Consider the following 17,478-nt stretch of genomic DNA (forward strand, 5'->3'; position numbering starts at 1 on the left):
TCGATGAATAACGTCTACACGTCCTCCAGGGCTGGCAACGTCGATGTTCAACTTCGACGTTGCGCAGCCCGACATCGAAATAGGCGCAGCGAGGGAACGTCTACACGCCAAAGTAGCACACATCGAAATAAGGGAGCCAGGCACAGCTGCAGACAGGGTCACGGGGCGGACTCAACAGCAAGTCGCTCCCTTAAAGGGCCCCTCCCAGACACACTTTCATTAAACAGTGCAAGATACACAGAGCCAACAACTAGTTGCAGACCCTGTATATGCAGCACGGACCCCCAGCTGCAGCAGCAGCAGCCAGAAGCCCTGGGCTAAGGGCTGCTGCACACGGTGACCACAGAGCCCCGCAAGGGCTGAAGAGAGAGTATCTCTCAACCCCCCAGCTGATGGCCGCCATGGAGGACCCCGCTATTTCGATGTTGCGGGACGCGGATCGTCTACACGTCCCTACTTCGATGTTGAACGTCGAAGTAGGGTGCTATTCCCATCCCCTCATGGGGTTAGCGACTTCGACGTCTCGCCGCCTAACGTCGATTTCAACTTCGAAATAGCGCCCAACACGTGTAGCCGCGACGGGCGCTATTTTGAAGTTACTGCCGCTACTTCGAAGTAGCGTGTACGTGTAGACGCAGCTTTGGAGTGTTGAAAATAAGAATTCTGTAATATACTGTTTCATTTAAAACTTGTTACCATTAATAAAAATTCCTCAAGCCAAGAAACTACAGAAAACAAATACAAATGTCTATGGAGAATGAACAACTTTATCTGAAGTATTTAATAAACAAATTGAAAAGTTGATTTTAGGTAAAACTTTGTGCACTACCATACAGAAGGCTCGGATATTTTTGGATATTTGTACACACAATCCTTGGCCTTCAGGTAATCTCTGCAATTTAACTTTTAATTATTTTTTTAAAACACTTTCTATGGAACAAAGATTCCCTATTTTAAAGTTACGTCTAATGCAAATGGTAAAAGCAATAGAATAGCCACAATGGGTCCACTGAGCCCAATGCTCTGTCTTCCAACAGTGTCTAATGCCAGACGCTTCAAAGGAAACCAGTGCAATAGGTGATCTATCACCTGTTGTACAATCCTAACATCTAGCAGTCAGAGCATGTGGCTGACCATCAGCTAATAGTCCTAGATGGGCCCATCCTCTGGGAACTTTTCCAAATCTTTTTTAAAGCCAACTATAATTTTGTCCTTCACAACAGCCCCTGGAACGAGTACCACAGGTTGACTGTGCAGTGTGCAAAGAAATACTTTGTTTTAAACCTGTTGTCTGTTAATTTCATCCAGTGACCCCTAGATCCATTCAGTGGTTCTTGTGCTAAGTGACAAAGTAACAGTTCTTACTTCACTTTCTCTGCACCATTCAGGATTTTATACAAACCTCTATCAAAACCCCTTTTGTTAAACTCTTACTCAGTCTTTTTATATCTCTCCTCATATGGAATCTGTTTCATGCAACTAATCATTTTTGTTGCCTTTCTCTGTACCTTTTCTAATTCTAATATATCTTCTCTGAGACAGAGGCAACAAAGGGGGAGATATAGCTCAGTGGTTTGAGCATTGGCCTGCTAAACCCAGTGTTGTGCGCTCAGTCCTTGAAGGGGTCATTTAGGGATCTGGGGCAAACAGATTTTGGGGGGGGGGGGGGGAGGGAGAGGATGGCATTCAAGAGGGCAAGGGACTGGACTCAATGACCTCACAAGGTCCCTTCCAGTTCTCTGATATGTGTAACTCCTCAAAAAACTTCCTGGTATATTCAGTGCATGGACCTCACTATGAATGTATAAGTGTTACTAGGACATGCACAATCTTACCTAACCCTTTCCTAATGGTTTCTAATATTCTATTAGATTTATGATGGCCACTATACATTGAACAGATGTTTTCAGAGAACCATCCACAACACTTCCAATGTGTCTATCCTGAGCAGCTAAACAGCTACTTTAGACCCCAACCCCACCCCACCCTGCCATTTTGTCTGGGTAGTTCAGATTATGTTTTCTTATAGGCATTATTTTGCATTGATCAATACTGAATTTCATCTTACCTTTTATTATCCAGTCATCCACCTTTGTGAAATCCCTCTGAAACCCCTTTAACAGTGTACTTTGGACTTACAGATCTTAAAGTCATTTGGTAACATCTTCATATTTTGCCATCTCACTATTTACTCCTTTGTCCAGATCATCAATTAGTATATTCAGTGGCACTGGTCCCAATACAGCTCCCTGAGGACAAGCCTATTTACCTCTCTCCATTCAGAAAACTGACTATTTATTCCTATCCTTTATTTCCTGTCTTTTCACCCATTACTGATGCAGGAGAGGATCTTCCCTGTTGTCCCCTGACAGCTTAGTATGTTAAAGAGCTTTTAGTGAGAGACTTCGTCAAAGGCCTTCTGAAAGTCCAAATACAGTATGTAACAAATTTTCCTGCCCAAAATAAAAATCAAATTAACTATAGCTTTTGAAAAGGGAGAGAAATATTGAGGATGGCGGGAAGGTGTTTCTTATTAATAGCACTATCAGGAATATTTAGCACTTATAAAGAATAAAAATTCTGAGTTGGTCTATATGTTTTCTCACCGTCCAAGAAAGCATTGCCAAAGAGGACGATTTTGGGTTGCTAGGTCAGAATCTTTAGACCCAAACAGTTTAGCTAAGAGTCGAACAACAGCCAAACGCTCCTCTCCATCATTACTCTAAAAATCAAAAAGTAAATAAATCGTTAAATTGTTAACTGTCCACATTTAGCTATAAAGGAAATTTTTACTTCCTGTATCTGTCCTCGTTTTTAATACAGAATTCCCCTCATCCCTCCACAATGAATTACCATGTTAAAATACTTATTTCAATTAATTTAATGAAATTAATTTTCTGATCACCTCCAATTCTAAAATTTCTATAGGCACCAATCAGGTTTTCATTGTAAACATCACTGTTACGCTGTAGTTATGAAGCTTTTAATAACAGAGATTATAGTAATGAATTACTGGCATAGTATAGGTTTATCATATACCTGGAATCCAGACATCTGGCTGCATCTACACTACACAAGTAACTTCAAAGTTGCTTACTTCAAAGTAAGGAACTTCAAAGTAGAGGGTCTACACACACTATGGCACTATACCATTTTCAGGAGTAAGGGCTGTGATGTTGGGACCCCTACTGCGAAGTTAACTTCGAAGTAAGGGAAAATGTGTGTAGCCTCTCTTCTGGCTACTTCGATGTAGTTCCTAACTTCAAAGTTAGTTCCTAGTGTAGACACCCCTCCCAGAATATGCCCTACACAATGTTTATTTGTATCAGTCTGAGCAATATATTCAGAAAGATCCTACTCTTGCAATGTACATCAGCACACGCCTAACTTGATCAATGTGAGGGAGTCCATCTGAAATCATTAGAATTACTCAGTCTTAAGTTAGATGTGTGCAGAAGTACCTTCCTAAATCAGGAACAAAGAAAGGTAAACAGACGGTCTGGTATAGAACATTAACAAAAATCAACAAACCTGTAAAATGTTTCTACACTGCATTTAAAACACTTTAAAAACCTCATACTTTTAAACTGGTATTGCTCAATAGCAAAATTTGACAGACTATAGACCTCCACTGAAACTCCAAGGAAGTTTCATGCAGTTGGCTTCAGCCATATGGCTGGTAACCATAAAGCCAGAAATGTGGTTTTCAATTACCTGAAACTGCAATTTGGTTTTCAAGCCAAAAATAAGATGGTATCTTTTCTCCATATAGTACTCTGATATCCTTTAATTCTAGTCACATAGCATTAGAACCATCAGAAAAAAATGCAGTGAACACACAGTTACATATGAAAGTGCATATAATATATAAAGGTCATTGGATGGACAGCTGTCCACTTTCAAACAAGCAGTCTTTCTTTTAGAAAGAAAAATACAGATGCAGTAGTCTTTGTAATTTTAAATGCCCCTTTTACAATTAATGATGTAGTTTATTTTTACTTTAAAATGTATTTTAATAAATACAATGTAGAAAGATTGAGACATTTATTAAACGATGAAGTGAAACAGATGTTTATTACCAAAGCAAGAGATATTTCAGCTGCAATTTTCACAGGGAAGCTAGATACCAAAATCCTATCGAAAATCATTAGAAGTTGGGTGTTTATACTCTGGCAATCATTATTAATTATTTATTTCCAGTTGTACCCACTTTATGGTAGGTGTTTTCCAAACACATACAAGAAGGCAAACCACCAGCTCTAAAGTGCCTGAATTCTTAATGCAGAGAGGTAGTCATGTTAACAATTTAAAAACAGGATAAATAAGCCATTCCCAGCTGTAACTCAGAATTCTCATAACTTTCTAACAGGGTGTAAACTGATTGATAGAAAGCTTAGAAATACTCATCCTTCTACACAAACTTTATTAACATATCAGGTACTTTATCAGTTCTCCCTTCTCTTTGTCTACTATCAGCCCATTTCCCCTGCACTTTCTGACTCCACGTATGAAGTTAAATTTTAACCTCTCACTGACCACACTAAAAAAAGTCCTTGCTCACAAAGAGCAAATTCTCCACCTATCCTGTTCCATGGATAATTTTGCACACTGCTCTTAAAAAAATGCTCAGTTAGATAAAACAAAAATAAACCAGTTTTAACCAGTTAGACTATTACAATTGAAAATCAAGATTACTTTCCTTATAGTAATAGTACAGTATCGTATTCTTTAAGATGTGCTGTCCCTATCTGTATTCCTAAAACGGGAAGACTCTTGCTAGCAATATCCTTTGGTCTTCTCCTGTGTTCTTCCTCTCATGATCTATTCACAATCAGAAAAGATGTTGTGGACCAACAACTCCTATTCATTTTCTACTGTGAATCAAGTCTATGATCTGAAGCAGACGAATATGGATAAGAAGCATGCATCTCCAACAACTCCAGTTACTACAAGGCAAGTATTCTTCCTTCTAGTCAGTTTATAATTCTATTTTCTTTACTTGATCAAATTAAAATAGCCTTGTAACACAAAGCATAAGAAGTGCTGGTGTTGCCGTTATAAACTGGAACAGTTAAATCATTCTTAAATCAGTGACTTCAGCTTCATACTCCTTATTTACATGCATTAAATTCAAAAACTTTACTGTAACCTACCTTCAGTTTGAACTCAAGCTGTGGCATGACAGACAGCAGTAAGTGAGGATCTATGGCAAAAAGCTCTTGTATCAGATCAAATACATGTTCTGACAAGTCACTTACTGAAGACTTTCCCAGTACTAGAACCTGGTTAAAAAACTAGAACACACACAACCACAAAAAAACAAAAATGTTATTTTTTGCAGTTTTTTTCCCATTTATGCAAGTATTGAAGTTTTGTGGTTTTAAAAACATTCTACTGATCACGTACGACAGAAACTAACTGTAATATAATGGGACCAATACCGCACCCCTTATTAAATTAACAGGAGTCTGTCTGAAATAATAAAATAATATGGTTTTGGGCCCAGAAAGTCTAAATATCAATATTTTTATTCAATTTATCTGATCTTCATCAAAATTGATTGAACCGTAAGAACCCGCTACATTAAAAAGTAAATTCCTATGATAAAACATGCATAACATTCCATAACCTAATAAAAACTAAAAGTCAATATGCAGCAAAATAATAACTTACAATTCATCATCATCCATTAAAATTTCTTTTAAAAAGATTAAGGAAGTGTCTGGTACAGAGTTATAGTACAGTCAAGACTCAACCTTTATCATGGGTCTTGTAATATTTTGTAACAGCAACAAAGGGTCCTGTGGCACCTTATAGACTAACAGAAAAGTTTTGAGTATGAGCTTTTGTGAGCACAGACTCACTTCATCATTCAGGAGCATGAGCTTTCGTGAGCATCTGATGAAGTGAGTCTGTGCTCACGAAAGCTCATGCTCAAAACTTTTCTGTTAGTCTGTAAGGTGCCACAGGACCCTTCATTGCTGTTACAGATCCAGACTAACACGGCTACCCCTCTGATACGTAATATTTTGTGTTTTTCATAAAATTCTATTTCGTGGAGTCAGGTTATATAAGAATTTTATTTTTTTTCCATGATTGCTTACCAAAGGGAAGCAAATGTGAACCCTAAGTGCTCAAAAAAACAAGAGGCAAATAAAAACCCCTCACATTTTACTATTTTTTAAATTCTTTCTTTTTTAACATTTGCAGATCATACAATCTTCCTATACCCATATTAAACAGGATTTCCTATTTTAGATCAAATTATAACCAATAAAAAAAATAGATATTTTATTTCTGTTAGAGGTTCCACCTCTGTAAAATGGGCCTAGCTTTTGTATACCCTGCAGTGCTGCTACAAGATTAGTTAATATTCCAGGATCCCTGCCTGTCCTGGCTCCCCTTAGCTCCCAGAAGTGGCCGGCATGTCTTTGTAGTCCCTAGGTGCAAAGGCCCAGAAAGACTCCACGTGCTGCCCCCTCCGAGTCCTGGCTCCACTGCTCCACTTTGCCCCAGCCCTGAGCCAGCTGCACATCCACACTTCTTACCAGACCTTGCACCCTCTCCAAAGCGGAGCTCAGACCCCATCTCTCACTCCCTACATCCAGTCCCTTCCCAGAGCCAACGTTCCCAATCACAGCCCTCACAAATCCCACACCTCAAACCCTGTGCTCAATAATACAGAGAGTGAGGGAGGGTGAGGTATCAGGAAAGGGGTGTGGCTAGGGTGTTCAGTTTTCTGCAATCGGAAAGTTGACAACCCAAGAAGAATGCAGAAGGGCTAATAGAATACTGCTATTATTATTATTATTAAGAATAAAAATACTTAATAAAATGTGTTACATTTCTCCCCAAAGAAGTTTTTGAAACATCAGTATCTTTAAAATGTACAGCTTATTAAAATATGTAAAGAAGTCACAGTTTTACACATTTATAGACAAAAAAGGCGCTAAATAAAAAAAATCCTGATATTCAAAAAGGTATGGAGCATTCCCAACGACCCTGAGTCTTGAGAGGTTGGTGTCACTGAAACTCAGGCCACTTATTTATTGTGGAGCTAAGATGCTCACATTAAGAATTAACTGGACAAAGTTTAACATTTTCTTCAATTATTAGGCTTATAAAAGCTTGACACTCCTTACCTACTGATCTAAAATGGAGATTAATAGAGAGCAACTTCTTTCTTAAACATTTTCCCAATTTTGAAAATAAGGTTAGTATTTTGTGATTGTGTTACAAAATGAACTTATTATAGTATTGACTGCTTCAAACAATCAGTAGGTAAATGGTCTTACATAGAGAGTATATTAATGCACATATTACATACATTGGCAATACAGGGTTCAATAGTCTGGACAGTCCTTTTCAACAAGACTTTCGCAAGATCAAATGCTTGTTTATTAAGGTTCTAAAATAAAAAGAGAAAAATCAAATGTAAAAGCAATAGTTTACGTTAAAAGGCATTTTTAATTTTTTTCTCTTAAAATATCCCACAAACGTGTTTTTAGAAAGGGATCTTATAAAACCAACCTCACTACTCTTTAAACTACCACGTGCTTGTTGTAGTTTGAAGTTATTTTAATTACACGTCTCCAGACAGCTTTTAAAATATACTAAGAACACTTCAGAATAGAACTTAACCAGAAGCACCTACTGCTCACACCTCCACTAAACTCACCTCATTTCTAACTGAGTGTAGGTGCCATGTTTAATATTAGGGTTTTTTTTTTAATCCATTTCATAGGCTTCTAAAGAATTTTAAACCCATGCTGGTTAACTAACAAATGCTAAAATAGCCATAGAGTGGAAAACTGTGTTGTAACATAAAATCTTAAACATATGTTTTCAGCACTTTATTTTCTACATACACTTATGGTAAAATTTACCCTTGTGAAAAAGATCAGCAGAATCTCTCTGTATCACTTCACTGCTCTACAGACCTTGTCCAGACAGGGGTAATTTTTAACCTTGTAAACCTGCAAGGATATTTCTACAGAGCATATTCCAACTGATTATGATTCTATATTTAAAATATTTTCATCAGAGCAGACCAACCAGAGAACTGATGGGCAGGATCCCATGTGAAGCTAATATGAAGGGGAAAGAAGTTCAGGAAAACTATTCTATTCTATTCTTTCAGGAGAACTATTGAAGGCACAGGAAGAAAACTATCCCAATGTGCAGTAAGAAAAGCAAGCATGATAGGCAAACAGTTCAGCTTACCAGGAAAGTCTTTGGCAAGCTTAAACTCAAAAAGGATGGGCCTAAGAAGTCGAAACTTGGACAGATTACTAAGGAGGAGTATAACTATATTGCTGGAGAATTCAGGATAGTAATCAGGAAGGCCAAAACACAACTGGAACTGCAGCTAGCAAAGAATGCGAAGAGTAACAAGAAGGTTTCTACAGGCATGTTAACAATAAAAGGGTGATCAGGGAGGGTGTGAAGACGTTACTGGATGATGGTGACAGATGATGTGAGAAAAGCTGAAGTACTCAATGCTTCTTTTGCCTCTGTTTTCACAGACAAGGTCAGTTCCCAGACTACTGCACCGGGAAACACTGTATGGAAAGAGATGGCAGCCCTCAGTGCGGAAAGAACAGGTTAAGGACTATTTAGAAAAGCTAGACGTTACACAAATCCATGGGTCCGGATTTAATGAGTCCAAGAGTACTGAGTGAATTGGCAAATGTCATTGCACAGCCTTTGGCTATTATCTCTGAAAACTCGTGCAGATTGGAAGAGGTCCTGGATGATTGGAAAAAGGCAAACAAACACAGTGCCTGTCTTTAAAAAGAAAGATAATCCAGGGAACTATAGACTGGACAGCCTGACATTAGTCCGTGGGAAAATCTTGGAGGGGATCCTCAAGGAATCTATTCTGAATCACTTGGAAAAGGGGAACGTGATCAAGAGTAGTCAACATGGATTCACCATGGGCAAGTCACGCCTGAACAATCTGATCAGCTTCTATGACCAGGTAACTAGCTGTGTGGACATGGGGAAGTCAAGGGATGTGATATAACTTGACTTTAGCAACACTTTTGATACAGTCTCCCACAATATTCTTGCCTATAAGTTAAGGAAGTATGGATTGGATAAATGGACTGTAAGGTAGATAGAAAGCTGGCTAGACAGTCAGACCCAATGGGTACCGATCAACGACTCAATGTCTGATTGGCAATCAGTTTCAAGTGGAGTGACTCAAGGATCAGTCCTGGAGCCAGTATTGTTTGTTCATCTTTATTAGCGACCTGGATGAGGAGATGGACTGCAACCTCAGCAAATTTACAGATGACACTAAGCTAGGGGATCAGGTAGATATACTGGAGGGTAGAGATAGGTTTCAGAGTGACCTAGATAAACTGGAGGATTGAGCCAAAAGTAATCTGACGAGGTTCAATAAGGACAAGTGCAGAGTTCTGTATTTGGGATGGAAAATTCCCAAGCACTGTTACAGGGTGGGGACCAACTGGCTAAGTAGCAGTGCATCAGAAAGGGACATGGGGATTACAGTGGATGAGAGTCTTGATATGTGCCCTTGTAGCCAAGGCGGCTAAATGGCATATTGGGGTGCATTAGGAGGGGCATTTCCAGCAGATCTAGAGAAATTATTATTCCCCTCTACTCAGCACTGATCAGGCCACATCTGGAACATTGCGTCCAGTTCTGGGCCCTCCAGTACAGAAAGGATGTGGATGCACTGGAGTGGGTCCAGAAGAGGGCAACAAAAATTATTAGTGGGCTGCAGCACAACATATGAAAAGAGAATGAGGGATTTTGGCTTATTTAGTTTGCAGAAGAGAAGAGTGAGGGGCAATTTAACAGCAGCCTTCAACTTCCTGAGGAAGGGTTCTAAAGAGTGATGGAATGGCAGAACAAGGAGCAATGGTCTCAAGTGAGAGAGGGGGAGGTGTAATTTGGATATGAGGAAAAACTATTTCACCAGCAGAGTGGTGAAGAACTGGAATGCATTACCTAGAGAGGCAGTGGAATCTCCATCCTTAGAGGTTTTTAAGTCCCAGCTTGACAAAGTCCTGGCTGGGATAATTTAGTTAGAGTTGATCTTGCTTTAGGCAGGGGACTGGATTCAGTGACCTCCTGAGGTCCCTTCCAGCCCTAGGATTCCATGATTCTAAACCTAGAAAAGGACTAAACTCTTCAATTTCCATGATAAGCTGGACTTTTCAATGTTCACCTTGAGTTAGCTGAGTTTAGACATGCGTAAGTCCAAATCCAAAAAAGACCATCTTGCAAAATTTTGAAAAGTAAGTAAAAACTTTTAATGCAAGCTATTTTGCAACCAAATGATAATTCGTACAAAGAGTTTTATTACATTAGATGTAAAGGAATAGTGTCTCTGAAAATTGTAAGTCTAATTATTGTGACCTCTTAAAAGAAACACCTGTAAACGAAAGAGCTAGCAAAATATTTTACGACTACTCTTTTGCACATTTGTGAACATACAAGATCCCTTGTGTCCATTCAGTTTCATTGTTCCCCAGTTAAGTTGCTCCTTTCGAACTCAAGACACTCTATTAAAAGCAATAGGATGGCTGTAAAACGCTTATGTCTGTAAACAGTTTTTTGGGTTTTTTTCCTCCTATCAAATTGATAGCATCCCTTCAACTCTAAGAACTGGAAGGGAGGGAGGGAAGGAATTCTAGTGCAAAACCTTGCAATGCTTCATTATTTCATAGATGAATGACAATCATAGCATCCTTAGAGATTATACAAAAGAGAGGGAAAATCAATATGCAATTTATTCATCAAAATAATCTTGTTTCATCACAAAACTAACATCTACTATACAGATACATTACAAACTTAAAAATATATTAATCTGCTAAACGTACCAGAGGTGGGCAATAATTTTTGATGGAGGGCCACTCCAAGAATTTGATAAGTGGTCAAAGGTCACATTCTTCCATGATATTAAGGGAGGGACTGCAGAATCTGGGGTGAAGGTTGTGTGCAGCAGGGAGCTTGAAATGGGGGACTGGAGTACAAGAGGAGTTGTGGGGCCTGGGATGGAGTTTGGGTGAAGGAGGAAGCTGTGACCTGGAACAGAGGATTGGGGTGTAGAGTCTGTGAGGGTATGAATACAGGAAAAGATTCTGACATTAAGGTGTGTGGGGGCATGGAAGGCAGGGAGCCTGTCCGAGGATTGCAGGATTGATGGTGGTGGGGCAGATCCAACCTGTGGGCTCTATTTTTCATGCCTGTATTACACACTTAAAACCACAGCATACTCTCCCTTATTTTCACAACAACTGAATCTCTGTGGACCCTGCATATATCACCTTAATAGACAGTGAGTAACCAGCAGCCTGATGCAAAAAATAAAAAGGTTAACTACTTTGCACTCCTGAAATGATTTATCACATTTATATTTATTAAGCCTATTTTACTGACTGAGGAAGAATAAAGCTTGAAGCAATGTAAGACTAACACTCTACTTCGTGCTCAGGTATAAATATATTTTAATCCCATTTTTTTAAGTGTTATGCTATTTAAGTCATTTACTTTGCAAATATGTGAAACCTAAAGTTTTGGAACAAAGAGCTGATCTGCAAATGGAATCTTGCACAATGTGAAAGAGCCAGCTACATATAATACAACAGAATACAGCATGAAAAGAAATATTATATTTCTGTTCTCTGCATATGAGAACTTCCATTAAAATAATAATAGGTTGGTCAAACTCAGTACCTTTATTCTGTAGTAACAGTATTGACATTGTTCACTTGTTCTGCTTATCTTTTCAAGTGTTATTAAATGTCCTGTGGAAGGTAGTACACTTTTTGTGCTAGGTTGCTTTTGATTTACTTACCTACAGTCACACAATTATATATATAATCATGCACAGAACTGGGGAATTCTCTAAAGGCAGAATATAATTACTCCAGTCAAGATCTAGATAGAGTGAAGAATTTGTAGTATATTTTAAACCACTGGATAAGTATCCCTTATTTTCACAAGCCCTTTGATAATGTTTCCTGTAAGGAAAGCTGTGCTACTGCCTGGAATACGCTGACCTTTTGACGCACAGAATGTGTCTTACAAGCAGAATTTAAACAAGGTGTCAAAAAGTTCCAAAGTGGCTCAGCATCATCAAAAACTCTAAGTTTTATAGACTTTTGCCCCCCCCAGAGTAGACTATGAACAAAAATAAAATTGGTTTTCCTGCATTGCTCAACAGCTAGCTCTATTGCATCCATATCCGATTTTATAAATGAAAACATTTAAACATCTACAGAATATTAATGAGTGTCACTGATCCCAATTCTACTATCCAATTCCTGTAGGCTATGGTTACACTACAGCTCTCCATCAACAGAAGTCACAAAGAGTTTTCCCAACAAAACTTCTGTTGACAGTGTGGCTACACACAAAAGCCAATTGGGAGAGCGCTGAGCTCTGTTGACAAAGCAGCCAGACTGCCCAGCTGCTCTCTCAACAAAAAAGGCACCCAGAAGCACGTCAGACAGGGCTGACCATCGTTGTGGATGCCCCATCTATTGCAAGAACCCTCAGAACAGTCGCACAACTTTTTTTGTTGACAGACTCCTCTATACCTCAGAGCTTTGAGGGAGAACGCTGCTGGCAAACGTGCTGTCTTTTGTCCAGATACTGGAGACAAAAGTGCATTTTGTGTGTGCACGCTTCACTAGTTTTGTTGACAAAAATGGGAGTTCTGCCAGCAAAACCTTCTAGCGTAACCATAGCTTTGATACTTTAAGCTTCCTTTTCTTTAAAAAAAAGCAATAAGCATGCAATTATAATTAATGCACAATCATGTCTGTAGCCTCAGATTAGAGAGAAATGATTTAAGACATTTTTAATTTTTCCTCAGTACAGGACGAAGTTGAGGCTGCTTAGGTGTCCCAGCTGTACATTCCTAAACCTAAACATATTTGAATTAATATTAAAAGTTTCCCATGTTTGTAATACTTAATTTGGGAATAATTAAAACATGCCAGTCATGATTTTTATTCTGCATTACTCACACTACTCGTAGGTTCAATTTCCTATTAATATAATTTTAGTGTGGGAATTTCCTGGCTTTATAAAAATTAACAATTTCATACATGAATTACCAAGAAACCCAACAAGACAGCTATCACATTATTACTAATAAAGTCAAGATTTGAGTGATGTAAATATGATTTTTAAAAGTTATCCATTTAAACTATTAAAATTATACAGTTTAACCAGTTAACTGATTAAAGCAGTGTTTCCTAAAGTGTGGTATGCATAAGGATTTCCAGATGTATGCAGCAGAAAATAAATTACTTAAAATCATGAGATAAGCACTGGGATGGCACTGAGAGAGGGGATACCCCGATAAGGCCGAAGTCCTGAAAGGGTTACAGAAATGTTTTAAATTTGGGAAACACTGGATTACAGGAGAAGGAGATAGGGTCAGCTGACTGGAGTGGCAGGAGCTACTCCAGATGGCCCGGGGTGAGGCCACGCTGGTCAATGTGCAAGGGGCTAACGGTTTGCATGGGTAAATGGTTAAGACTAATGCTTACTGATGAACCATTTTAATATTTTATATCCCTAGAAGGTACAGATTTTCACCTTGAAATAAAATATTTTATTTTTTAGGACAAGATTCACCAGTGTGTTCTGTCTACAGTACACAACTCTGAACAACACGGCTACCTCTCTGATAACTCTGAACAAAGCAATCCAAGCATCCAGCTTCCACCTCCTTCAAGCACTCCACATCCTATGCACCCAAGTTTTTCACTCCTGTACCCTACATTCCTCTCCACCTTCTCTCCTGCCTGTTTTCCCTCATGAGTAAATGTGATGCAAGATAGCTTTTTAAAGTTATATGTGGCACTCTTTCGAAATAACAGGAGGAGCATCCACAACCGTAACACTGTCTTTCAAAAGGAAAAAGATGTTGAAATCTGAACTCTCATCCCGTATCACGAAGATTGCCCCCTTTCAAAAAACTAAATTGAAAGAGTCCATGTGTCGACGCTCCACACTCCGCTTTTTCGAAAGAGGGGTCCGCCATGGCACCGGTCAGCTGTAGCGCGGGGCCGCTCCAGCCAGCAGCAGCAAGCCTCTATGATCCCTGTGTCAGGTCGCCTTAAAGCAGCACGCACACAGGACACCCATAGCAGGAAGCTGAACGTGTACTAGGCGCAGTCCCCACACATGCTCCAGCCCCACATCCCCAGTGCTGCAACCATGGTCAGCAGCCAGTCCCCGCGCGATCCCCACGCCCCCGGGAGCCCATGCAGGGCTCCCAGGAAGGAAGAACTAAAAAAAGGCCCCCTCCTGGACGGAGCGGGAGGTGCGGGACCTCCTGAGCCTGTGGAAGGAGGAAGAGATCCTCCACGAGACGGGGGGGTTAAGTGGCGCAATGCCACGGCCTTCGGCTGCCTGGCTCAGGCCTCCTCACCAGGGCCCACCCACAGCATACCACCAAACGGGTACACTCCAAGTCTTACTTCCAGGAGCTCCAGGGCATTCTGGGGCCCCAGAATGGCTCCCCACCCCCGGCGCTCCTGGACACGTCCGCCGCCAAGCTGCAGCTGAAGACAGAGGAGCAACCCGGACTGGGGACCCAGGAGGGCGAGGGCACCACCATATGGTCAGACGAGGAGGGGAACCTCACCATCTACATCCCCTCCTGCGTGTCTAGCCAGGCTACTGGGAGTTGGGCACCCTCTGGTACATAAATGGAGAGGTGCACGCCTGCTCCATAGGATGGGGGTGACACAATGGCTAGTTGACCTGACACAGGACCAGTGATCCCAGGGCGCACACATACCAGCCCACCATGGTATGCCACACCCCATGGTGGCCCACCAGCGATACACAGCACCCACCCCCAGTGAACAGCACCGCAAGCCACACACACAGCTGCAGCCACTCTGTGCTGGACAGCACCCGTGGACTGCACACTGCAGGCCAGGAACGGCCACCCACATGAGGCCCCTGGACGCACTTCCATTGGACGGGATGCCCAGCCTATGGGAGATGGGTTGGTGACCCTTTGGGGGGGGCCCTATGTGGAGAGTGCTCCATGGCCAGACCCTGCCATCCAGCTGTGGCACATTACTGACACGCTGTCCCCCTCTCCATACAGCTGCACCACCCGTGGGCCGGGAGAACCCGGCGCTGTCGATCGTCCCCAAAACCACCCCAGCAGATGTTGGAGACACCCAGAGACCACCCCACACCACGCGCTGTCGGGGCCGCAGAGGCTGAGATGAAGTGGCGGAGGGCAACACGCGAGAGACCGCTGAACACCCTGGAGGGCACTGGACAGACGCTCCGGGAGCATACGGCCAATGTTGCTCGCCTCCTGGCCCCCCGGCAGCTCCCCCCACTGAGCCCCCTCCCTGGCCTTACCTGCCAGTGCTCCCCTCACTCTCTCCTCCCCACTGGGGAGCCCGCACCCAGGGAGGCAGAGGTTCCAGGGTCCGACTGGGCTTGTGGCCCCCCACCCTCCTCCAGGATAGGTGGCCCCCACCCCACTCCACGTCCCAACACCTGTACATAGTTCACGATATGCTCACGTTCTCAGTAAATGTTTATGGCCTATACACCACCCCGTGCTGTGCTCCTCAGGGAGATGGTGGGTGGCAGATGTGTGGGTGCAGTGCTGGTGGTGGCAGGGATGGTGGGTGGCAGATGTGCATGGGTGTGGGTGTGAGTGCAGGTCACAGGTGGCCATTGGCAAAGGCCTGCCTGAGGGCCTCCCTAATTCGGTGGTCGTCCTGGTGGGCATGGCAGATGGGGGCAGTGCCCGGCTGCTCCTAGCTGGACCTGGCCGGAGGGCGCCCCCCACCCGGGACAACACAGGCATCCCCCTTTCCCTCCACAACATTATGGAGGATGCAACAGGCACCCACCACCTGGGGCACGTTGAGGACTCGACCTCCAGCCGTGTGTGGAGGAACCTTTTAGACACCCACAGGCCCGCTCCATGACGTTGCAAGCTGGGTGGGGTCAAGGTGTCCCGTGTACGGCCGCATGAGCTATGGCTGCAGGGGGTATACTGCGTCTGCCACCACACACAGCAGCACAGTGGCGTCCTCTGCCACCAGGATCTCCCGCTGGGGGACAAACGGGCTGGTCCCCCTGCGCCAGCAGAGCCCAGAGTTCCAGAAGACCCGGGCATGGTGGGTGCACCCGGCCCAGCCCACGTAGATGTCCGCGAACTGACCCCTAGCATCCAGCAGGCCTGGAGCACCACCAAATGATAGCCCTTCTTGTTGAAGTACTGGCCAGTGCTGTGCGGCGGAGCACAGATGGGGATGTGTGTGCCATCCGAAGTGCTGAAGCAGTTCGGGAAGCCCAGGTCCTGGAAGCCCACAATAGTGATATCCAGATTCCCCAAGCAGATGACCCTGTGGAGCAGCACTGTGTTGATGGCTCTGATGACCTGCATGGAGAAGAGGAGGACATGTGCTCTAGTGAGGATGCAGTGGGCCATCTCTCCCCCTACCCCCTGCCCTGGCCAGATCCCACCCCCTACTCCCTGCCCCAGCCATGTTCTGTCCCCTGCCCCTCCCATCCGGCACTGGTGGGTTCCCCTCCCCCTAGCCCCCTCCCCACCTCTGGGGGACGTGTGACCCAGCCCCACCTTACCTCCATAAGTACAGCCCTGACAGCGGCCTGGCCCACCCCAAACTGTTGTCCCACGGAGCAGTAGGAGTCCGGGGTGGCCCGTTTCCAGATGGCGATCGCGACCCATTTCTCCAGGGTGAGGGCTGGCTGCATGCAGATGTCCTGGTGCTGGAATGCGGGGGCGAGCCAGTGGCAGATCTCCTCTAAGGTCTGCCTCGACGTCCGGACGTTCCACAGCCACTTTTCCTCGCTCCACTCCCCCAGCACCAGGCACTCCCACCAGCTGGTGCTGCTGGGGTGGGTCCAGAGGCTCTGGGGGGCACCCACAGATGCCCTGGGCGGGGGGCCCCACAGCCCCAGGGGGACCACCCAGCCATCCAATGAGATCGTGTGCTGCTGAGGTGGCGATGGTGCAGAGCACTGCCAGCTGGGTGTCCATGATGAGAGTGTCCTCCTGCAGGAGCTGCTGCTGTGCCTTCATCTTGGAGCACAAGTGGACTCTGCCAGGCTGGGAACAGCTGGGCAGCACTCAGCACATGGAGGGAGGGTCCCTTTAAGGGAGTAGCTGGCTGTAGACCTGGAAGGGCTTGTAGGCCAGGGAACCCTTTCTGCGGCATTTCCTGCCTTCCTTCTTTCGAAAGAGGGCTTGGACCCATGTGGACACTCCCTTTCAAAAGACCATGGTGGCACTTCGACAGAGCGGATCGACCTGTTGGTCCACTAATGACATCCAGTCGCTCCCTTTTGACGGCCACTATTTCAATCGCCGAATGTCGATTTTCACCCTTTCAAAAGAGTGCTCACATGTACACCCAGCTCATGAGAATGAAGATGAGAATTTCTCATTATGCCAGCAGAAGTGAAGCGCCCTCAAAA

At 43.4% G+C, this 17,478-nt stretch overlaps 1 protein-coding gene across 2 annotated transcripts in view; it reads right to left on the bottom strand.

Moving 5' to 3' along the window:
- The window catches only part of PDS5A (PDS5 cohesin associated factor A), a 163,556-nt gene that overhangs the window by 76,353 nt on the left and 69,725 nt on the right, over positions 1-17,478 (bottom strand). For both annotated transcript variants that reach the window (XM_074992639.1, XM_074992640.1), the window contains exons 7-9: positions 7,328-7,408; positions 5,154-5,294; positions 2,607-2,722 (exon numbers count right to left, since the gene is read on the bottom strand). In XM_074992639.1, the coding sequence (XP_074848740.1) occupies positions 2,607-2,722; positions 5,154-5,294; positions 7,328-7,408 (338 nt within the window). The remainder of the gene's footprint in view (positions 1-2,606; positions 2,723-5,153; positions 5,295-7,327; positions 7,409-17,478) is intronic.

The sequence above is a fragment of the Carettochelys insculpta genome, chromosome 4 (genome assembly GCF_033958435.1).
Source record: "Carettochelys insculpta isolate YL-2023 chromosome 4, ASM3395843v1, whole genome shotgun sequence".
Lineage (NCBI taxonomy): Eukaryota > Metazoa > Chordata > Testudines > Carettochelyidae > Carettochelys > Carettochelys insculpta.